The sequence below is a fragment of the Cydia splendana genome, chromosome 1 (assembly GCF_910591565.1).
Source record: "Cydia splendana chromosome 1, ilCydSple1.2, whole genome shotgun sequence".
Classification (NCBI taxonomy): Eukaryota; Metazoa; Arthropoda; class Insecta; order Lepidoptera; family Tortricidae; genus Cydia; species Cydia splendana.
The window spans coordinates 27,423,278-27,448,140 of record NC_085960.1 but is presented as its reverse complement, the minus strand read 5'-3'; the positions used below and the strand labels follow the sequence as shown (position 1 = coordinate 27,448,140).

The window sequence follows — 24,863 nt, the reverse complement described above, 5'->3', positions numbered from 1 at the left end:
TTATTTCCATACAAAAAATAACTGATTTGCATTCCCTATTTGGCACCAAGGTAGACTATTAGGAGTTTATAGAGGGAACAATCTAAAAAATGAAAATTATTGATAATTTGATGAAGAAAAACATATATACTTATCGATAATAGATGACTAATTTTCATTTATGGTATCAATCGATCAGGTTTGTCTTTAGGATCAAAAGTCTATACGGGATCCATTGCATTAAAGGAATACAAAAGTCAGAAATGATAGTCAAAGTCCGACAGTCGTACTTCACTCGCGAAACGCCCCGAACAAAACGATATGTGACCGTGACGTCAAGGTCACAAAGAGTCCATCTTGAAGTATGAACAAAACAAGAAAATTGCGATTTTGTCGGTGAAATATTGCGTTTATGTATATAGTTTCCATACAATCTTTTATTGGATAAAATGCGAGGAATCGAATCGAATGGTAACTAACTGCGACAATTCTTCGACCGACGGTTTTGTCAGGAAGCTCTTCTTCCACATTGAACGATATTTGTAACTGAAAATAAAATATATTGTATGTGTTAGCATTTACAATTTGTCACATCATGTACAGTCGACGTCAAAGATATGTACCTATTGCAGCATACTCCTTTGTAATAAGGTGAAAAATGTATACATATATTTGACGTCGACTGTACATATAAAGCACCGGTGGTAAAGAACCAACGAGAGAAATAAAAGTAAGACCCTGTATAATGACTACGAATCGTGTGATAAATCAATTTACGATGGAATTCTGGCACACGAAGTTGAAACAATGTTATTCTAGCTAGGTAGTTAGTACAAAAGGTAAAATTGTTCTCTGCTCTACAATCAATAATCATAATTAGCATGAATCACCTACCTCATGGGTATCTTCTTCCTCTAATATACTAGGAACCCGATAAGTGTCATCCACCTGTGCAATGCGTGGGTTCAAAATGTTTGAGCCGGTCGCCTCACTGTCAAAACCAAAATTAAATAAATGTATGATGTTTTACAGCACATATGGACTTTACCGCACTAGTGCGATAATGCACACACACATTACGTAACTATGTCAAATATTTAAAGGGCTAGTAGTAGTAGTAAACTCTTTATTGTACAAAAAGACATATTAAAAATAACATACAATTAGCAAGAAGTACAAAGGCGAACTTATCCCTTTGAGGGATCTCTTCCAGTTAACCTATAGGGCTATATGTACTGTAAAACGTTGTACGATACATGTGAGAATAGGTAATACGCAACTCATGTCAACTATTTTTCGCACTATTTTTTATCATCAAGTGATGATGAACAATAACAGCCACATTTTGCCTCTCATTAAGCATCCGGACAAATCTGTCGGTCGAAGAATTGTAGCAGCCAGTCATTTCTTTACAACATCACTCAATTTATAAATTAGTCCATTACTATTTCATAAATTGATCATGGACCCGCAAAACGCAGCATTCCAGAAATGCAGTTATTTCGAAAAGTGAGACAGACTAATTTCAAAATTTTTATGTAGGTACCTATATTATAACAAGTGATGACAATGGAGAAAACTACTTGAAAGTAAATAAACCATTGTGCTGGTTACAGGTACAGTCGGCGTCAAATACTTTGTAGCAACAAAGTAGCCAAATAGTAACATCTAGCAAGTAACATAATAAAATTGCGGTTTATGACGTAAGTATTAAAAAAACTGCTTACTAGATCTCGTTCAAACCAATTTTCGGTGGAAGTTTGCATGGTAATGTACATCATATATATTTTTTTTTGTTTTATCATTCTCTTATTTTATAAGTTAAAGGACACACATTTTACCACTTTGGAGGTGGTCTCTCGCGCAAACTATTGAGTTTAGAAAAAAATGATATCAAAAACCTCAATATATTTTTTGAAGACCTATCCATAAATACCCCACACGTATGGGATTGATGCAAAAAAAAATGTTGAGTTTCAGTTATAAGTATGGGGAACCCCCAAAATGTATTGTTTTTTTCTATTTTTGTTGGAAAATCCAAGTTTCAACAGTACCTATAGTTCTTATAGTTTCAGAAAAAAGTGGCTGTATATACGGACGGACAGACAGACAGACATGACGAATCCTTAAGGGTTCCGTTTTTTGCCATTTGGCTACAGAACCCTAAAAATGCTCTATCACAGGTAAATGAGAAATTGAAAATGGAAATAATTGCCCAAGATTATTAGTTTTATTAAAATAAAAAATCGGTCAACACGCTCAAGAAAAGGAAATCATTTACTATTGTGTAGGGTAGGTATAATATAAAATAACTACCAGTTCATTAAAAAATACGTAAAAGAATAACGAAAGTACGGACAATCGGTAAATCCCGGGATTTTAATTTCCGGGACTTACTCAGGCAACCCTATTACATTCTATCAGTGTACATTTTTAGGGTTCCGTACCCAAAGGGTAAAAACGGGACCCTATTACTAAGACTTCGCTGTCCGTCCGTCCGTCTGTCCGTCTGTCATCAGGCTGTATCTCATGAACCGTGGTAGCTAGACAATTTAAAATTTCACAGATGATTGAATTTCTATCGCCGCTATAACAACAAATACTAAAAACAGAATAAAATAAATAGTTATGCAACAAACGTGATTTTTGCCGTTTTTTGCATAATGGTACGGAACCCTGCGTGTGCGAATCCAACTTGCACTTGGCCGGTTTTTTTAAATTAAGTACCTCTTGGAGAATATCAAATAACTGATGAGGGCAATGTATCTCGTACGATATTATTGATTGGCGACATTTTATTTAGTTTTCGGCGAACATTTGCTAAGTAGGTAATACTAGGTACTAATAGCCATCTAGGAAAATAAGTACAAAATATGTCCAAATAATTGAGAATATCAATTCAATTCATAAAAAGATATAAGCATCTGCACTGATAGGAAAACAGTAGGTATCTAAATCTAACTAAGGTCTTTTCGTACGCCGCCGCTGTGAGTACTTGAGTAGGTAGGTATTTGTGACGTTATCTATGAAAAGGGACCTTATTGTCGATGGCGCTTCCGCCATTATTAACGATGCTCTGATATAAATACCACGCCGTGCGACGCAGTGCGTCGTAAGCGCCATAGACAATAAGGTCCCTTTTCATAGATAATGCCGCAATTAGAATTAGAACTTACTCGTTACTTTGAATGTCAGTGGTTGATGAAATCGGAGATTCCATTTCCATATTTTGCAGTCTGTAAATAAAGATAAATTGTAGTAGTGTATTGTGTTACGTAGGTAGGGCTAAAAAGCACAAGTCAAATAATTATACTCACTCGATGTAGTCTAAAGATATAGTATCATGTTCGGCTGTGAAATTATCCAATTTTCTTCTTTTCCTAGAAAGACAAAAAAGTAAAAAGTTTAGACGCATGACAAATCACGAGCTGAGGTTCGAACCCTCGATAGGTGGATGGATTGCTAAAAGAACGCTTTATGCGTCTAATTGTGTGCGTTACATGTATCACTGTGTGCTCGTATTTATAGGAAGGCCCACTACACCGCAACCGCGTAACTACGACCAACTACGACTCACGGAGACGCACACATAGACGGCAATGTTTTCTGTCTTTGCCGTGCAAGGCAACGGCGCTAGTGCCGCGTGGTGTAAACTTCGTCGCGAATCGCGATATCCTTTTAAGCTATTTAGATGATGACAATGTTTACCGGTAGATGGAGCGATTATTAATTTTTAGAATGTTTCAAGTTATATGGATTACTAATTAGTACGATCAAGTATATATTAAATTAAGTAATAATTACGTATTTCACTGTGTAATAAATATACATTTTTACTTACGTTAGTTCCATTGTTTGTTGGAATCTTCCGAGTTGTCTTTTTCGAGATGTCTTCTTTTTATTCAATTGCTTGTTACCCATTATAACTTAAAGGTTTTGGTGCACACGGTATATCACTAGGACACACAACACAGCACAGTTTTTATAAGTAAATCTTATATTTGTTTTGGGGACACCTAGTACAGGTCCGTCTGGCACGAGCGCTCAGCCATCACTGTCTCATTTCGAAAGACGGACGGAGATAGAGCATGCAGGCCGGAGTCGATATTTTGTTACGATAGAATTAGTTGATGTTTATTTATTTTAAAAATATTGCCTCTAATTATCGTTTTTCTAAAGCTGTCAAATTACTGTTATACTTATGATTGATTTTTCTCCTTTTTTTGTTTCATAGTGTCACATAGTAAAGAAACGAGTAAAGTTGGAGTAAAAATTCGAATTGGAGGTTACTTTGGGAATAAATTGTATCGAGCGAAGTGTTATGAATCGTGTATCGAAAGCTGTGTTATTAAAGATAATATAATCAAGAATTATATTTATTTTTCCCACGTCTACAAATATCACCGTTTCTTAGAAAAATAGGATAATTATTGGGGTATTTTTACATTTCTGGCTCAGGGAACGGCCTTAAGGATGACTCACGTTAGACCGGGCCGTATCCGGGCCGGAGCTTCCGGCGCTTACTTTTCTATGACATGACAGGCGATCACATGATGCTTTCCATAGAAAACGATGCGCCGGAAGCTCCGGCCCGGACAGGTATAAAGTAAAACAGTAAACAAAATCAATGACAGGTCGTAAGTTCGTAGGCTACTGAGCTGACATTCCTAAAAAAAAGCTCATTTAACTTAAGCACACTGGGAACTCTTGGTTCTTGCTTGGTAGAATAACATCGTTAAATGTAGGATAGGTTAGGATTTTCAAAAATCAGGATCAGGAACACGACACGCGTGTGCACGTGTGATAGCACTGGTAGCCGTCCTGTGGTTGTGTGATGTCACGACTCCATAATATAAACAAATAGGTTAGGATATTTAAAAAAGAGTAAACAAAATCTACCCTCAAATGGCTTCTTAAGCCAGTTGTCAGAAAACAATACATGATCAAATAATGTAGGTTAAAGTCAGATCGTTCAGTGACAGATCCAGGTGATTTTGTAGTTGGTTGGTTAATCAATAAATGTTATCGAAAATGTACAAATTATTTGTTTACTTTTATTGAAGTATCTAAAGATACAGAGTATACTTACAGAATAAACCAGAGCCTCTACCATCAGTTTTAACATTGACATAACGCTCACGTCTACGTAATTTACTTTCTGTACATCTCGCTTGCACTATTGCTCGCATATGCGAGTACGAGCGAGATGCATAGAAAGTAAGTTACGTAGACGTGAGCGTATATGTCAATGTCAAAACTGATGGTAGACGTACAGTTCGTATTTGATCACCCAAAGGCTCCTACGTTTTCATTTATAAATCATTTCATTTCTATTGCGTGCAAGCGTCAGGATTAGAGGGCCTACCGCGAACCACGTTCGACGTGTTGTCTCTCTGTCACACTTACGTACGAAGTTACAAGTGCGACAGAGAGGAAACACGTCGAACATGGTTCGCGGTAGACCCTCTGGACACACGTGCGCTCCGACACGCAGCGCGGGATGAGGAGATTATTAGTTCCTATGGAATTGGTAATTTAAATATGTATGTAAATGTCCGATTTCGTGAATGTCCACTTTCGGGAGCACCAATGTAAATGTGTTTTAATTGTTTCTCATAAAATATTCATGTACTTACAATAAACACTCGCAAAGGTGGCAAATTTTTTAAATTCAATCCATTCATTAATTCTTAAGCCGAGAATATTCTCATGAAAATGGATTTGCCTACGTTATCCAATAAGATAATTAAATCCCTCGTCCAAACACCCTCTACCCCTTAAAAGTTTCTGTAAATGATTCTATAGATGAGTGGAAATTGTAAATGCGCTTAATACCATACTGAAAGTTCCTAATAATGTCAAAAACGATTGTAGATATTAATATTTTATTATATTGTCTCATTTTTTAACTCTTTCTGACAATGCGTACACATTTTCTTTATGAGAGGATCATCTTGAAAAGTACCCAGCCCATATTTCCTCAAGCACTTTTTGTATGAAAATATAGGCTGTCAGTGATTTGGTATTTAGATATGATTTAGATTCATGTTTTCTGACGTACTTAGATTTAGACCAAGACAAGTCTGCAACAATCATCTGATTATATCTAAGGATAGGATAATGTTGATATGTGACTTTTTGTATCTTATTATTATTTAGCACTGCTGCGATTTTAATTTGGAGACTTGCTGTTGAATGATTTCCTTCTCCATTATCAATATTATCATCCATAAAATTAATATAAATAATCATAATTCAGCCTATATACGTCCCACTGCTGGGCACAGGCCTCCTCACGAGCGCGAGAGGGCTAAAATTAATATACAGGAAAGCAATTAAATTAAACCTAACTGCCACATGTCTGGTAGGTATAAACTTATTGTCGACTGAGGGCACACTGAAAGTCGTATAAAGTAATAGCATGAACAAATTTCTTAAGTTAAAATTATAAAAACGCATCATACAATTTTTAAACTACCAAATAAATTTTACCTAAGAAAATTTATAAATACTGTTAGATTTTCAAACAATAGGTCCTAAACCTTTTATTTCACTGCGTCATATCTTAGTGGCTCATTATACTCAGAAACTTTCAGTTAATTATTTTGATTATGATTATTATGATAAGGAATATGTCAGTGGTGTATGATGATATAATTCACAACTAGACTAAAAATCAACATTTAAGGCCGTTCCCTGAGCCAGAAATGTAAAAATACCCCAATAATTATCCTATTTTTCTAAGAAACGGTGATATTTGTAGACGTGGGAAAAATAAATATAATTCTTGATTATATTATCTTTAATAACACAGCTTTCGATACACGATTCATAACACTTCGCTCGATACAATTTATTCCCAAAGTAACCTCCAATTCGAATTTTTACTCCAACTTTACTCGTTTCTTTACTATGTGACACTATGAAACAAAAAAAGGAGAAAAATCAATCATAAGTATAACAGTAATTTGACAGCTTTAGAAAAACGATAATTAGAGGCAATATTTTTAAAATAAATAAACATCAACTAATTCTATCGTAACAAAATATCGACTCCGGCCTGCATGCTCTATCTCCGTCCGTCTTTCGAAATGAGACAGTGATGGCTGAGCGCTCGTGCCAGACGGACCTGTACTAGGTGTCCCCAAAACAAATATAAGATTTACTTATAAAAACTGTGCTGTGTTGTGTGTCCTAGTGATATACCGTGTGCACCAAAACCTTTAAGTTATAATGGGTAACAAGCAATTGAATAAAAAGAAGACATCTCGAAAAAGACAACTCGGAAGATTCCAACAAACAATGGAACTAACGTAAGTAAAAATGTATATTTATTACACAGTGAAATACGTAATTATTACTTAATTTAATATATACTTGATCGTACTAATTAGTAATCCATATAACTTGAAACATTCTAAAAATTAATAATCGCTCCATCTACCGGTAAACATTGTCATCATCTAAATAGCTTAAAAGGATATCGCGATTCGCGACGAAGTTTACACCACGCGGCACTAGCGCCGTTGCCTTGCACGGCAAAGACAGAAAACATTGCCGTCTATGTGTGCGTCTCCGTGAGTCGTAGTTGGTCGTAGTTACGCGGTTGCGGTGTAGTGGGCCTTCCTATAAATACGAGCACACAGTGATACATGTAACGCACACAATTAGACGCATAAAGCGTTCTTTTAGCAATCCATCCACCTATCGAGGGTTCGAACCTCAGCTCGTGATTTGTCATGCGTCTAAACTTTTTACTTTTTTGTCTTTCTAGGAAAAGAAGAAAATTGGATAATTTCACAGCCGAACATGATACTATATCTTTAGACTACATCGAGTGAGTATAATTATTTGACTTGTGCTTTTTAGCCCTACCTACGTAACACAATACACTACTACAATTTATCTTTATTTACAGACTGCAAAATATGGAAATGGAATCTCCGATTTCATCAACCACTGACATTCAAAGTAACGAGTAAGTTCTAATTCTAATTGCGGCATTATCTATGAAAAGGGACCTTATTGTCTATGGCGCTTACGACGCACTGCGTCGCACGGCGTGGTATTTATATCAGAGCATCGTTAATAATGGCGGAAGCGCCATCGACAATAAGGTCCCTTTTCATAGATAACGTCACAAATACCTACCTACTCAAGTACTCACAGCGGCGGCGTACGAAAAGACCTTAGTTAGATTTAGATACCTACTGTTTTCCTATCAGTGCAGATGCTTATATCTTTTTATGAATTGAATTGATATTCTCAATTATTTGGACATATTTTGTACTTATTTTCCTAGATGGCTATTAGTACCTAGTATTACCTACTTAGCAAATGTTCGCCGAAAACTAAATAAAATGTCGCCAATCAATAATATCGTACGAGATACATTGCCCTCATCAGTTATTTGATATTCTCCAAGAGGTACTTAATTTAAAAAAACCGGCCAAGTGCAAGTTGGATTCGCACACGCAGGGTTCCGTACCATTATGCAAAAAACGGCAAAAATCACGTTTGTTGCATAACTATTTATTTTATTCTGTTTTTAGTATTTGTTGTTATAGCGGCGATAGAAATTCAATCATCTGTGAAATTTTAAATTGTCTAGCTACCACGGTTCATGAGATACAGCCTGATGACAGACGGACAGACGGACGGACGGACAGCGAAGTCTTAGTAATAGGGTCCCGTTTTTACCCTTTGGGTACGGAACCCTAAAAATGTACACTGATAGAATGTAATAGGGTTGCCTGAGTAAGTCCCGGAAATTAAAATCCCGGGATTTACCGATTGTCCGTACTTTCGTTATTCTTTTACGTATTTTTTAATGAACTGGTAGTTATTTTATATTATACCTACCCTACACAATAGTAAATGATTTCCTTTTCTTGAGCGTGTTGACCGATTTTTTATTTTAATAAAACTAATAATCTTGGGCAATTATTTCCATTTTCAATTTCTCATTTACCTGTGATAGAGCATTTTTAGGGTTCTGTAGCCAAATGGCAAAAAACGGAACCCTTAAGGATTCGTCATGTCTGTCTGTCTGTCCGTCCGTATATACAGCCACTTTTTTCTGAAACTATAAGAACTATAGGTACTGTTGAAACTTGGATTTTCCAACAAAAATAGAAAAAAACAATACATTTTGGGGGTTCCCCATACTTATAACTGAAACTCAACATTTTTTTTTGCATCAATCCCATACGTGTGGGGTATTTATGGATAGGTCTTCAAAAAATATATTGAGGTTTTTGATATCATTTTTTTCTAAACTCAATAGTTTGCGCGAGAGACCACCTCCAAAGTGGTAAAATGTGTGTCCTTTAACTTATAAAATAAGAGAATGATAAAACAAAAAAAAATATATATGATGTACATTACCATGCAAACTTCCACCGAAAATTGGTTTGAACGAGATCTAGTAAGCAGTTTTTTTAATACTTACGTCATAAACCGCAATTTTATTATGTTACTTGCTAGATGTTACTATTTGGCTACTTTGTTGCTACAAAGTATTTGACGCCGACTGTACCTGTAACCAGCACAATGGTTTATTTACTTTCAAGTAGTTTTCTCCATTGTCATCACTTGTTATAATATAGGTACCTACATAAAAATTTTGAAATTAGTCTGTCTCACTTTTCGAAATAACTGCATTTCTGGAATGCTGCGTTTTGCGGGTCCATGATCAATTTATGAAATAGTAATGGACTAATTTATAAATTGAGTGATGTTGTAAAGAAATGACTGGCTGCTACAATTCTTCGACCGACAGATTTGTCCGGATGCTTAATGAGAGGCAAAATGTGGCTGTTATTGTTCATCATCACTTGATGATAAAAAATAGTGCGAAAAATAGTTGACATGAGTTGCGTATTACCTATTCTCACATGTATCGTACAACGTTTTACAGTACATATAGCCCTATAGGTTAACTGGAAGAGATCCCTCAAAGGGATAAGTTCGCCTTTGTACTTCTTGCTAATTGTATGTTATTTTTAATATGTCTTTTTGTACAATAAAGAGTTTACTACTACTACTAGCCCTTTAAATATTTGACATAGTTACGTAATGTGTGTGTGCATTATCGCACTAGTGCGGTAAAGTCCATATGTGCTGTAAAACATCATACATTTATTTAATTTTGGTTTTGACAGTGAGGCGACCGGCTCAAACATTTTGAACCCACGCATTGCACAGGTGGATGACACTTATCGGGTTCCTAGTATATTAGAGGAAGAAGATACCCATGAGGTAGGTGATTCATGCTAATTATGATTATTGATTGTAGAGCAGAGAACAATTTTACCTTTTGTACTAACTACCTAGCTAGAATAACATTGTTTCAACTTCGTGTGCCAGAATTCCATCGTAAATTGATTTATCACACGATTCGTAGTCATTATACAGGGTCTTACTTTTATTTCTCTCGTTGGTTCTTTACCACCGGTGCTTTATATGTACAGTCGACGTCAAATATATGTATACATTTTTCACCTTATTACAAAGGAGTATGCTGCAATAGGTACATATCTTTGACGTCGACTGTACATGATGTGACAAATTGTAAATGCTAACACATACAATATATTTTATTTTCAGTTACAAATATCGTTCAATGTGGAAGAAGAGCTTCCTGACAAAACCGTCGGTCGAAGAATTGTCGCAGTTAGTTACCATTCGATTCGATTCCTCGCATTTTATCCAATAAAAGATTGTATGGAAACTATATACATAAACGCAATATTTCACCGACAAAATCGCAATTTTCTTGTTTTGTTCATACTTCAAGATGGACTCTTTGTGACCTTGACGTCACGGTCACATATCGTTTTGTTCGGGGCGTTTCGCGAGTGAAGTACGACTGTCGGACTTTGACTATCATTTCTGACTTTTGTATTCCTTTAATGCAATGGATCCCGTATAGACTTTTGATCCTAAAGACAAACCTGATCGATTGATACCATAAATGAAAATTAGTCATCTATTATCGATAAGTATATATGTTTTTCTTCATCAAATTATCAATAATTTTCATTTTTTAGATTGTTCCCTCTATAAACTCCTAATAGTCTACCTTGGTGCCAAATAGGGAATGCAAATCAGTTATTTTTTGTATGGAAATAATCGGTTATTAACCGAAACCGCGGTTATTTCCATACAAAAAATAACCGATTTGCATTCCTTAGTGCCAAATTTCAAGTTTCTAGGTCAGCTCGAAGTGGGTTAGGTTTTTGATCTATTAGTCAGTCAGTCACAAAAATGCCGGTTTTAAAACGTTAATTTATGAATAACTGTTAGAGCTACGTTTACGAAATTTTGTATTCTAGACAAGATAAGGGGCTTGAATAAATGTGCAAAATTGCATGTGAGTAGGTAAAAATGGTAATAAAATTATCGATAGGAAGGATCAAGAAGTTGTTGCAGCCAGAATTAAGAATTTACCAAGGAGAGGACATGTCACTATCATATTTTAATTCATTTTAAAATGTCATTCAGATTATCAATAAGAGTTTCTTATACCGTATTCGAATTAAAAGAAATATTTTATTAATAACACAATTCTCTCTAGTTTTTGCTCGTATTTAGTATACAACTAACTAATTATTCGTATAAAATTATTTATCGTAGAAACACTCGTATAGTTTCAAAATAAGCTATTTTATTTTGTTGGCATTGTCAAACCCATTGACTATTTTTGTTTTGCTTTAATATATGGTCAGTCGTAAAAGTATTAGCGTCAGCAATGGATTTATATAATGTATTTCTTTAAAAAACATGATATTTCATGCTAAGTAACAGAAAACAGTCAAATATTGTACCGGAAATATTAGTCCCGAAAATCCCGAAAGTACCGGGAATTTAATTTTGAAATCCCGGTTCTTCGCTTGGCTCTAAATCCCGGGAATTCCCGGTACTTTCGGGACCGGTATTTCCCGGGAGCAAACCCTAGTATGTAGGACTGTAGGTACTGTAAAACGTTGTACGATACATGTGCCAATAGGTAATTCGCAACTCGTGTCGATTCAAAACACTCCCTTCGGTCGTGTTCGAATTTATCGCCACTCGTTTCGATTTTCCTATTTGCCGCACTTGTAAACGTAATGTAGGTAAGTACTATTACAATATGGTGCTACTTTACCGCATTAGTGCGATAATTAGCACATTACGTAACTATGTCGAAAATTTAAAGGGCCATATTATGTACTGTAAAACGTTGTATGATACATGTGCGAATTACCTATTTTTCGCACTTGTACCGGTATGCCCTAATTAGGGTTCCGTACCCAAAGAGTAAAACGGGACCCTATTACTAAGACTTCGCTGTCCGTCCGTCCGTCCGTCCGTCCGTCCGTCTGTCACCAGGCTGTATCTCACGAACCGTGATAGCTAGACAGTTGAAATTTTCACAGATGATGTATTTCTGTTGCCGCTATAACAACAAATACTAAAAACAGAATAAAATAAAGATTTAAATGGGGCTCCCATACAACAAACGTGATTTTTGACCAAAGTTAAGCAACGTCGGGAGTGGTCAGTATTTGGATGGGTGACCGTTTTTTTTTTTGCTTTTTTTTTGTTTTTTTTTTTTTTTGCATTATGGTACGGAACCCTTCGTGCGCGAGTCCGACTCGCACTTGCCCGGTTTTTTTTTAATAAATATCGATGATATACCTGCACAGTATACCTAATAAATAATGATATTATAGAAAACTTGCAGTCATTAATTTGTTTAAATATAAACTGTATTTACACCCTCATAATTAAATATTATTGAAATAAGAGTTGACTTCATTAAAATGAATATTTAATTTGCACTATGTTTCATTTATTTTTCCAATTTAACTTTAACGCCATCTATGAGATGCAGCATGCTTTTTTTCAGTATTTAGTAATACGTTTTACAAATCAGTGTCCTGTTAGTTCATTTAAGTCGCTACTTCTTGCGTGGCGCTATTGTATCGTCATTGTATCTAGGGGCGGGATGGGTGGCGTGAGGGGAGGCTCGATTGTAGATTTCATTTGGGTACGGGAACGGCCTTAAGTTTCGTCCTAAAATATTCTTAAGAATGGGAAGGGTTATTTTCGTGTTGTAAAATGTAACGTCCGCATCACCCTATCACGTTAGACCGGGCCTTGTCCGGGCCGGACCCGGCGCATCGTTTTCTATGGAAAGCATCACGTGATCGCCTGTCATATAATAGAAAAGTAGGCGCCGGATGCTCCCGCGGCCCTAACACGGCCCGGTCTAACGTGAGTCGTCCTTTAGGTAGGTAGGTATTTTATAATTGAGCTTACCACCACGACACGTGGCCCTTCTATGGTATGATTATGTTGTTATAATTATATACATAGTAACGTTAATAACAGGCAAAAATACTTACGTAGCTAATATATATATATTTACAAGCAACTAATACCTACGATTCGACTTATACTCTAGACTGATTTCTGTATTTAAAGTATTATTTAACTACGTAAATAAATACAGGGACTTAATTTAAATACAACAACCTATTTTTGTGCCAAACTTTATCCAAAACCGTTTGGTCGTTTCAGCGTCATACAGTAAAAAAGCGGCCAAGTGCGAGTCGGACTCGCCCATGAAGGGTTCCGTAGCAGCAAGTAACATAATAAAATTGCGGTTTTTATGACGTATTAAAAAATAACTACTTACTAGATCTCGTTCAAACCAATTTTCGGTGGAAGTTTGCATGGTAATGTACATCATATATTTTTTTTAGTTTTATCATTATCTTATTTTAGAAGTTACAGGGGGGGGGGGGGGGACACATTTTACCACTTTGGAAGTGTCTCTCGCGCAATCTATTCAGTTTAGAAAAAAATGATATTAGAAACCTCAATATCATTTTTGAAGACCTATCCCTATACCCCACACGTATGGGTTTGATGAAAAAATTTTTTTTGAGTTTCAGTTCTAAGTATGGGCAACCCCCAAAATTTATTGTTTTTTTTCTATTTTTGTGTGAAAATCTTAATGCGGTTCACAGAATACATCTACTTACCAAGTTTCATCAGTATAGTTCTTATAGTTTCGGAAAAAAGTGGCTGTGACATACGGACGGACAGACAGACAGACAGACAGACATGACGAATCCATAAGGGTTCCGTTTTTTGTCATTTGGCTACGGAACCCTAAAAATACCGTAAATTGTGCCTAATTTGCTCCAAAATTCGATATTTAATTTAAATGTTAAAATTCTTGTCTTATTTATCGCCGAAAATGGTATGGCCGATTATCACTTCCCAACTCACGTTTGGCGGATTTTTATTTTGCCGAATTTTCATTTCCCAACTTTTCAAATCTTTTTTTTTCATTTGCCAACCGCACACTTACCAACTAAACGTTTGGTCTGTGTTTTATAATGCCAATTTTCAAAATGCCAACTTTCATGTCGTAGAATGTTTTAGTCGGCATAATATACACTTAGTTGTTTATTGTTTACCAATTGTTTCATTTGGTCAGACTGTACTGTACCAAAGGGGGGCCGTTTCTGGGACTTAAATTTTTTTTTTGAGAAAATGAGAAAGACATAGGGGTTTCAAAACACTTAGAATAATTTACATGATTTTGTTGAAATAATCACTTTTTTCTTAATAAACTTTCCTCTAAAATCAAAAATGGACGAGATATATATTTGACCCGAAAGTTGCTGTGTAATTACGTTTTTTGGGTTGTTGAAAAAAAAAAAAACTCGAAGACTAAGGCGGGAGCAAAGCTCCCGCCTTAGGGTCGGTTGCACCAAACCGCCTGTCACCGTTAAAGCGTTCGCTAAAATTTATTCTATGGAAATTTTCATAGTTCTCTGTTGAGTGATGTTGATCAGTCTGTCAAATGTGGTTGGTGCAACTGGCCATTAATCTTCTAACCTAACCATATCCATGTCGGCTCTGCCCAGGAAGGTCTTGCTCGCTCGCTTCGCTCGCTCGCTGCCACTGGCTTCAAATATTAAAATATACATTATAAAAAGTACAACAACTCGGCCATTTTTGATTGTTTGGTATGTATCTTTTTCTTATTTGTAACTTGCCTAATGTATGAAAAGCGAACTGTAGCTCCAACGAAACGTTATTCGTCCAAGAGTTGTTCGAAAGATTTGACAAATGATAAGTCTCCCAAAAGTTTAGAGGCGTTATAATAATCTGCTTTACAATAATTCTACCAATTGAAACGTTGCCATACAAAAATTTCCTAATTGTTAGTTGTCAAAGTGAAACGTCGGCGAAATGTTGGTTGGCAAATGAAATTCCGCCAAAAATAGTTCTGCGAAAAGGCAGAACACCCCACTCGGCAAATATCTATCCTATTACCTTTTCTTAATACCAAAATCGCATAATCTGACAGATGGATTTACCCGAGTTTGAAGTTAAGCGACTCATAAGAGTTTTAACATTTAAAATAAATATCGAATTTTGGAGCAAATAAGCACGCTTTACGGTAGTTTTTACTTTATGACGCTTATGCTGTCTGAAACCTGTATGCGCAGCTGAAGCCTGTATGGACGTCCACCGTGATAACTCGACGTACGAAAATCAGGATGTTCAACTCCAACGTCAAGTCGGTCCTGCTGTACGGTTGCGAGACATGGCTTGTGAGGAAAGATGTCACCAATCGTCTGCAGGTGTTCATAAACAAATGCCTGCGACGCATTCTAGGGATCTACTGGCCACGAACCATCTCAAACGTCAGACTATGGCAGATGACGGAGCAGAAGCCCATAGGAAGGGAAATCCTCGAAAGGAAATGGCGCTGGATCGGACACGTACTCCGTAGGCCGGACAGCCATCTGGCCAAGCAGGGTCTCCGCTGGCATGCGGCCGGCAGTAGGCGGTCGGGGAGGCCTTGTACTACATGGAGGCGATCAGTTGAGAAAGAGGCTGGCTCAACTGGACTCGGCTGGAAAGAGCTGGAAGAAGCCGCTCAAGATCGTGACAAATGGAGAATTCTTCTGCGAGTCCTATGTCCCTAATGAGGGATAACAGGAATGCATCATCATCATGCTGTCGTAAATACATGTTGATATTTGTAGGGACCGGGTGTGGCCTGTAACAGGAGCAATAAACTAATCTGTAGACTAAACTCCTCAAACCGACCTACAATTGTTCAGCGACTCATTAAAAATACTTGTGTTTTGATTTTTAATATTCACTTTAAAGTTTATTCTAAGACACAATACCTACATTGCTAATTTTCTTATGTTTAAAGCGTGACAAGCAACGTCAATTAACTACACTGATGATAGGTAGCTGATATTAAAGTACCTTTTACAACACATGAGATGATACTTTTTTCATATATAAAAACTGTGTGAACACAATGCCAGTGGGGAACAGTGTATTTAATAGGTATTTTGCGGGACGCAAAAATATAAAGTGTCACATTTATTTTATTGCAGGATTCTGAAGTTGTAGTAAATTCCTGATACAAAATACCTGTTTCTTTTTTATCTTTAATTTTTGTCTTGGTCTCAAAAGTAATAAGTAATGAAATTCATAAAAGTTTAGTGTGAATTTATAACACACATCGCTGTACACCTGTAGCCTATGGACAAGATACACTCAGCGATCGTTAAACGCTCTGCGAGTCCAGTATAATGACGCTTTCAGGGTCCTGTTGCGGCTGCCGCGGCACTGTAGCGCGTCCGGAATGTTTGCGGACGCGAGCGTGGACGGTTTCCACGCCACGCTCCGCAAGCGTTGCGCCGCGATGCTAAGCAGGGTGCGTGACAGCCGCCACAGCCTCCTGGCTATAGTGGGTAACAGGTGGGACAGTGGCTTGCTAAAGCACTGGTCCTCCCTACATGTTAGTTTTAATAATTGTAAATTTAATTTAATCTAATGTTATTTATGAATGTTAATAGTAATTTCAAATTTAAATTGTATTTTAATTATGTGTAAGTTGTTTGTTAATTTTAATATTTTATCTTTAATTTAATTGTAATTTTAATTTTATTTCATTTAAAATATGGACTGTCAACTGTCTGAAATAAATTATTTTTAATTTTATTTTTATTTTTTTTATTTTATTTATTTTATAATTAGTTTATTTATACTTGTGTTATGAATACTGTAGGCCAGTACAATGTATTGGCAAAAAACAAGATGATAAATTAAGCGCCTATAATTTAAAAATCATAGGTAATCTAAACCATAGTTATTCATAACTAGTAGGTACCTACTTAATTGATTTAATCTCATGAAGGTGATGATAAAATGCTGTAAAGTCACACATAAAAGAATTTGTTTACAAATCTTACCTTAATTAATATATCCATTATTGCTCATTGTATCTAATCCACAAGAAATATAATTTCACTGAAGTTTTTTGTTCATATTTTAGAATTAAACTCTAGTTTTATTTACAAATTATATTTTTAATATTTAGCTAATCACTTACTCGAAATCAATAACACAATACTTCAACGAGTATAGTTTTCCAAGTCCATCGTAGCGCAGTTTTGCGCGGTAAGATTGCGTTCGCAAATTGATTATTCGGATACGGGGACGCGAGTTCGCTGTGCGAGGCAGAGGCGCTCACTGGCGCGCGCGGCATCCGGCAAAACAAACCGCTACTTCATGTGTTTATGATGTTGATTTGATATCTAAAAAAAATACTAGATTGCGTTTTAAGTGTTTAAACCTTTTTATGTTATTTGTGACTGTAAGATATACATAATTATATATTTTATAGAGACAACTTATTCTGTTTGCTTCGCCGCTGTAGCGCATGCAACAGTTTTTTATAGCTAAACTACTATTTTTAGGGTTCCGTACCCAAAGGGTAAAACGGGACCCTATTACTAATTAGGGTTCCGTACCCAAAGGGTAAAACGTGACCCTATTACTAATTAGGGTTCCGTACCCAAAGGGTAAAACGGGACCCTATTACTAAGACTCCGCTGTCCGTCCGTCCGTCTGTCACCAGGCTCTCGTGATCTGTATTTCTGTTGCCGCTATAACAACAAATACTAAAAACAGATTTAAGTGGGGCTCCCTGTCCCATACAACAAAAAGCAACCTCGGGCGGGGTCAGTACTTGGATGGGTGACCGTTTTTATAGATAATGGTACGGAACCTTCGTTTGCGAGTCCAACTCGCACTTGGCCGGTTTTTAATTTGATCATAATCAGAAGCTCATCAAAAAAAACATCAAATAGTAAGGAAAAAAATGGCGACCCGTCCGGAGCATATAAAATTTTGTGCAACACATATCGCTTGCCATATAGGTATCCATATATATAGCAAGGGAACCTCAGTGGCATGTTTGGCACATTTCTGTCGGGTACCTCTCGGCCCTAGTCTGTAATTTTTTTAACTTGTTCCTTTTTAAGGTTAGTTTTATTTATTTTTTATTAATTAATTATTTATTTTAGTTTTTAAGTTTATCAGTTAACGTTATGCTACTACTTTAATAAAATCAGAACGCCTTCAGCACTTAATAACATAACTGTAAGTGTAAAGTTCTTTTAATTTATAATTACATACCTACCTGTATATTATAATTTATAATACTTATGGTATAAAAAAAAACAACAGGATGCACTACGGGAGTGCCGACAGAAGTGAAAACTCAATGACTAGTCCAAAATGTCTGCAGCACTATGTATAATTGACATCCTCCTTTCTATTGAAAAACTTTAGTTCAGTTAATTGATTAAAATTCGAATAGAAATTGTAAAGCTACCTTGCAGACCTCGCATCTAAATATATTTGGTCATGATATTTTGAGTTTTATTCACCAGTACCAGAGTTCACTTTTATTAGCGATTTCATCAAGATGTAGCTTTATTGAATTATATTTGAGTGATATAAAGTTAGAATGTAACTGTGAGATCCTCGTATTTCAACCCGTACAAGATTAGAACCTTTTTCATGTAATGTCATTGAGTTTTTCTTTATTGATTTAAATGCCATCTAAATGAGTGGCCATCTAAACCTTACGGTCACGTTTACGCCTTACGCTGTCTCGAGTTTATCATTTTTTCCCCACCTCAAAAAGTGCCCAGCGCCGCTAAAGAAGTTTTCACTTCAAAAACCAACAGTCAAATTAATCACATCTATAGCCTCATAACTTTAATAAGTTGTTAACCCGACTTATAATTGGTACTGTATAACTGGTAGCATTTCGCGGAGTTCCTACTTTTACTATACTTAAGTACAAATGGGTCATCACATACTTACACCATTACACACACGCTGTTTCTGAAAGTTAACGGCATGCAAGTATTACATAGGTCAAATAGTTCAATCGGGCTCGGTTTTAGGTAAAGAAACACCAATTTCAAATTTAGATATCTACTTGATTACCATTACTTGCTTACCATTACCGTGATAAGGAAGTATACCTAATATGTAGGTAAGAGTTTTGATAGTAATTTCGCTGAAGTACCTACATATCTGCTGCGGCGGGGGAAGAAAAGTCAGTTAAACTTTTTTTCGCATTGGTCCCTTAATAAACGTTAAAATTTCTCCCTTTATAGGCCATAGAGGTAGATATGACCTAGGTACTGGGGGGGCGTCCTGGTAGAATGTTCGCGATCCCAGGACGCCTCCCCAAACGGCATATTGTGGGAAACGCCGGTGTGGGTTTAGTGGGTAGGCTCCTCCCCTCTTTTCACAATTGAAAAGAGCTGGGAGGTGAGAGTCCCACATACCCCCCATAATGGGCCCACCTCGGGGCTAGTGGGACGATGCGTAACAGCATTCCCACATCGACAAAAAAAAAAGATGACCTAGGTACCCATCATACAAACATTTTGCATCCAACGAGAATTTGAATGCTGTGGCATTGAAATAGGTAGGTACTACAAATCTGTAATTTGATAGTAGTGAAATCGTACAAGTCTCAGTAAGTATATTTTAAAGTTTATACATACGGGATGCCACAAGGCAGTATTTTGGGCCCATTATTGTTTTTAATATACATATATCAATGACCTACCTGAATCAATCCGACACGATTGCATCCTATTCACAGACCACGATATTAAACATAGTAGGTACCAATGTATGCTCATAATGAGCGTGATGTAAATATGGCATTGAACGATGTCATCGGTTGGCTTCGCGAAAATCATTAAAAGATTAAAAGATTAAAAGATTAATCTTAGCAAAACAAAATTTATCCGGTTTAGATCATAAAAACAGCGCCACAGGTAATAAAAATGTTACATGGCAGCAATGAAATAGAAGAAGTAGGAAAATCTGTATCTTAAGCTGATAACTTTAGACACTCACAAACTGGACAAAAACATATACTTATTTAGACAAATATTTGTAAGAAAGTTAATAGATTTAGGTATATATGTATTATGGCGACTCAAAGAAAAGGTTTAGAAAAAAAACAGCTGTCGTAACAGTTTCTTATTAAATTATTTGTTAACTTAAAAAATATGATATACAAAGTATTATTTTTCTTAAACTTTCACGACGTGATATTTTGACATCAGAATGATATCTGAATGATGTCATTTAGTTATTGTGTGTCTCGAATGGGCATGTGATTCTATCAACTTTGCGATTTCTATAGGAAATATATCTGGGTCATACAAATTTTATTATACACATGTTTAACTTTAACTCGTAACAGTAGGTATGTAAACGTTTAAAGCCATTTATGCATAAAACAGCCAAACCGCGCGTTTCAATATTAAAATTATCTACAGATAAAACAAAGGGATATCCCAGCAAATTCATATTTATTTTACTTTGTTTTAATGTGAACGGACTATCGACTTTATTAATAATTGGCCGTACTCAACATCTGCATAATCAACATAAATAAACAGGAATCTGGTTAACAATGTTTACAAATCCAAATGAACACCATTAAATAGATATGTCATTCAATAATCATCACTTCAAAAGTAGAATCCAGCCAGCACGAGGAAAAGGTTTGTGTTAGGGGCTTAGGGGTAGAAGGTGATAATATAATATATAGGTACTATAAATAGATATTGACTTAAATAAGAAACGTCCATAAAAATAGCACAGAATCACGTAAGTAAATTACCTACATGGTACATCTGACGCCTAGCCTACCCCTACCTCTAACGTCGGTAGAGCAGATTGTGATAGGAATCTTCGTCAACTGTTTTTTAACATGCTTGTCCATAGTCTAATAAAACATGGTCTTCCATTCCCAGAGTGGCACGGGCCTACGTCACAACAACATGGCCGCTATATATAGCGCTATCGCATATTATCATATAGCGCTGTCGCATGATGACGTAGGCCCGTGTCAGTTAGGTGACCTAGAAAAGACGGGAATGGAGTACCAGGCGGAGTATATTATTATACCATGTGCTTGTCTAATAAGTAACTAGCAGGCCTATTCGGATTTCGAGATAATCACAAGATCTTGAGACGATTTAGAGATCAACTAGATCTACATTAGATATCGACTAGATGTGACTTGGATATCTAAGTCATAACTTGTCGAAATCGTTCATGAGGACCTCCAGAATCGCGGAAACGTCAAATTTGACATACCTATCTTACAAATATCTTTAAATTATCCATATCGTAACTTGTTGAAGTCTAGTAGAAATCTAATTCATTTTCCGAATCGAGCCGTATCATCAATTATTATAGGTAATGAAACGGATGGAGGTAGGTACGAGACAGGTTCTTACATACATCTTATACTTACAAGTGGTCCCCATACTATTGAGAATGTTTGCGGCGTCTAGGTGGTCTGTGACAAGCTCTAATTGAGCTGGAACGGTCGGTCTACGAGAATATAGTACTTAGGCTTACCGCGAACCACGTTGACGAGTTGCCTCTCTGTCGCACTTGTAAATAGTACGTAAGTGTGACAGGGAGGCAACCATAGATATAAGTATTCTATGCTCTGAGGAGGCAACACGTCGAATGTGCCCTCCGGCCCTCTGTTTTCAACGACGACTTTCCTACTACGAGGATCAGGGTGCGTAGCCAACGTGCAATCGTTTAACACTCCGTAGCAACTTGATAGTTGCACTAGCGTAGAAGAGTGACAGAGAGAGATGACTACGATACGCTACGGATCGTTAACGATTGGCACGTTGGCTACGCGCCCAGAGCGCCTTTAGAAATTTATAATGTACAGTCGACGTCAAAGATATGTTTTCACTTTTGCACCTTACTGCTTTGGAATAATGCGAAAAATGTAAACATATATCTCTGACGTCGACTGTACCTATGGAAAGATGACATGACTTTTAATTTACGATTGGTGTTTGTCACTAAACGATTACCGTCTTGGCTACGGATCACTTTTTTTAAGTAAAGCGTTGCTCGTTTAATTACTCTAGACAACACATCACATGAAATGTGTTTGGTAGATTTCCAATATTTTCGAATAGTTACCCCGAGTACCTACGTAAGGTGAACACGTGATCTGTCTCGAGTTATTTAATATTTGCTAACAACAATTCAACAGGCGCTAAACACCGTTATGAATCTTGCAATTAATTGAAAATAAGGGTTCCTTTTGTACCTTTTTGGCACGGAACTCTAATAAGGTTTGGCATAACTAACAACCGTAGGGCACTCTAAGTTCTAAACTCCCCTAACTTCGCCACCCACTCCCAACTTCACGTTGTCATTTTTTATTTAGTTATTAATTTAAACTTGATTGCACATTATATATACAACAATATACAAATGGAGGAATTAATGCCTAAATGCATTCTCTAGCAGTCAACCATAGGGCCAAACAGAGATACATACAATTGTTGCAAAAAGAAAGAAATAAGTTGAATAAATTAAAAAAAAGTAAAGTATACTCATAAATTACACAAATAAATAAAATATATAAAAACTACAAAATACATACCTACTATAGATATATTATATCTTTATTTATTTCAGCTCTTAGGCTAGGTGATTTATAATATAGGTAATATGAATATAGTAGTAAAATATAAAAACGCTTACAAAACAATAAAAAATACATATAAACACATTATAAAAAACCTAACCTAGGGTGCCGCCAGCAGCAGGGCAGCAAGGCCCAAGCTGCCGGTGGTCAGGGCTGCAGAGAGAGGAACGTTAAATTACGTTGTTGTTAGCAAATATTAAATAACTCGAGACAGATCACGTGTCCATCTTACGTAGGTAGTCGGGGTAACTATTCCATTAGATATATTAAATAAATAGATATTATAGGACAATTTTACACAGATCGACCTAGTCCCACAGTAAGCTCAATAAGGCTTGTGTTGTGGGTACTAGACGACGATATATATAATATACACATATATATAAATACTTATATACATAGAAAACATCCATAACTCAGGAACAAATATTTGTGATGAACACTCAAATAAATGCCGTTACCAGGATTCGAACCCGGGACCTCCTGCTTCGTAGGCAGGGTCACTACCGACTAAGCTAGGAGGCCGTTAAATAAATAATCTTAATAAAAATATGATATCTTTATTAAGATTATTATTACTTAAACTTATGCCAAATCCTAGATTATGTATTAAAGACAAACTTAGGGTAGGTAGGTACCTACGTAGTTTTGCCAACGCTTAGGTTTGTTCAATGATCTACAACGTAGATATCTTAACGGGGTTTGTCCATAATGAAGAATTTCCCGTACTATGTTTATAGTAAGGTTATCATTTTCGAGCATACTGGAGAACAAATTCTTTACTTCAAAAAATCTTAAAGTTACCATCATTCATCACAGCTTAAGCACTTCCCACTTTCTCCGACACCTCCTTTTTAGGGTTCCGTACCTAAAGGGTAAAACGGGACCCTATTACTAAGACTCCGCTGTCCGTCAGTCTGTCACCAGGCTGTATCTCACGAACCGTGATAGCTACACAGTTGAAATTTTCACAGATGATGTATTTCTGTTGCCGCTATAACAACAAATACTAAAAACAGAATAAAATAAAGATTTAAGTGGGGCTCCAATAAAACAAACGTGATTTTTGACCGAAGTTAAGCAACGTCGGGCGGGGTCAGTACTTGGATGGGTGACCGTTTTTATAGATAATGGTTACGGAACCCTTCGTGTGCGAGTCCGACTCGAACTTGGCCGGTTTATTATTAACTTTCTGATGCTCCGACGCTAGACTTACACGCCAAATCAAAGTTACACTGACATCAGAATGATATTTATCTAAATGGTGTCATTTTTAGTTATCAAGCAATTTCGTAATTACTTGTCCGTAGATTTATTGGCGCGAAATGTAGGTATACGTTCGAATTGACCTGTTAGGCGGATTCGGGACTTCAAACACCTTTTTTGCAGGTGAATGGGTTTTATATTGGAGCCATATAAACTTGATTAGGCGCATGTACGAGGCAGTGCAATATAGTCCTACGTCAATCGAACGTGTTCAACTAGAACGCACCGTTTTGTCGTTTCACCAACTAAAAGAATAAGGCAATATTATGTATAGTCCAAGACAATTAATAAAATCAGCAGAAATGCAGCAGCTGTACCCCATATTTCTATATGATAATACCAAATACTCAATTTAAATGTCCCATAGTTCTTAATACCTTGATGATAGTAGACCGAACGGGAATGCTGCCGGATGTTCAGAACATACAAGGCATTGACACTGTAGACAACTTTATCTATTTGGGATCGACCATAAACAATGAAGGAAGCTGTGTTCCGGAGATCAAGCGTAGTATAGCCATGGCGAAAGACGCGATGACACGCCTTCAGAACATCTGGAAAAATCGGGGTATAAGCTATAAGACCAAAATTCGCTTAGTCAGAGCCTTAATAATGCCTATCTTTCTCTATGGAGTAGAGACGTGGACAATCCGATCAAGAGAGAGGCAGAGAATAGATGCGTTCGAAATGGGGTGCTGGAGGCGAATGCTACGAATACCGTGGACGG

General features: G+C 36.5%; 2 protein-coding genes and 1 long non-coding RNA gene across 3 annotated transcripts; 2 read left to right on the top strand and 1 right to left on the bottom strand.

Annotated features, from left to right (window-relative positions):
* Positions 1-213: 213 nt before the first annotated feature.
* Positions 214-4,401, bottom strand: LOC134797862 (uncharacterized). The gene is made up of 5 exons (XM_063770216.1): positions 3,821-4,401; positions 3,297-3,359; positions 3,156-3,215; positions 874-970; positions 214-525 (listed from the first exon to the last, which is right to left on the bottom strand). The coding sequence occupies exons 1-5, from the start codon at positions 3,898-3,900 to the stop codon at positions 271-273; spliced, it is 555 nt and encodes a 184-aa protein (XP_063626286.1). The 5' UTR covers positions 3,901-4,401; the 3' UTR covers positions 214-270.
* Positions 1,694-14,019, top strand: LOC134798050 (uncharacterized). The gene is made up of 2 exons (XR_010145151.1): positions 1,694-1,746; positions 13,613-14,019. It is a non-coding gene; the product is annotated as an uncharacterized LOC134798050 (long non-coding RNA).
* Positions 6,677-10,899, top strand: LOC134797851 (uncharacterized). The gene is made up of 5 exons (XM_063770206.1): positions 6,677-7,292; positions 7,754-7,816; positions 7,898-7,957; positions 10,143-10,239; positions 10,588-10,899. Exons 1-5 carry the CDS (start codon positions 7,213-7,215, stop codon positions 10,840-10,842), a joined length of 555 nt encoding a protein of 184 aa, XP_063626276.1. The 5' UTR covers positions 6,677-7,212; the 3' UTR covers positions 10,843-10,899.
* Positions 14,020-24,863: the final 10,844 nt, after the last annotated feature.

Bases quoted from the DNA above. Each gene is read 5' to 3' on its own strand.
- LOC134797862 (XM_063770216.1), bottom strand. From the start codon at position 3,900: ATGGGTAACAAGCAATTGAATAAAAAGAAGACATCTCGAAAAAGACAA. The intron at 3,360-3,820 runs GTAAGTAAAAAT...TTGTCTTTCTAG, and splicing joins CAACAAACAATGGAACTAAC to GAAAAGAAGAAAATTGGATA. The intron at 971-3,155 runs GTAAGTTCTAAT...TGGTTTTGACAG, and splicing joins ACTGACATTCAAAGTAACGA to TGAGGCGACCGGCTCAAACA.
- LOC134797851 (XM_063770206.1), top strand. From the start codon at position 7,213: ATGGGTAACAAGCAATTGAATAAAAAGAAGACATCTCGAAAAAGACAA. The intron at 7,293-7,753 runs GTAAGTAAAAAT...TTGTCTTTCTAG, and splicing joins CAACAAACAATGGAACTAAC to GAAAAGAAGAAAATTGGATA. The intron at 7,958-10,142 runs GTAAGTTCTAAT...TGGTTTTGACAG, and splicing joins ACTGACATTCAAAGTAACGA to TGAGGCGACCGGCTCAAACA.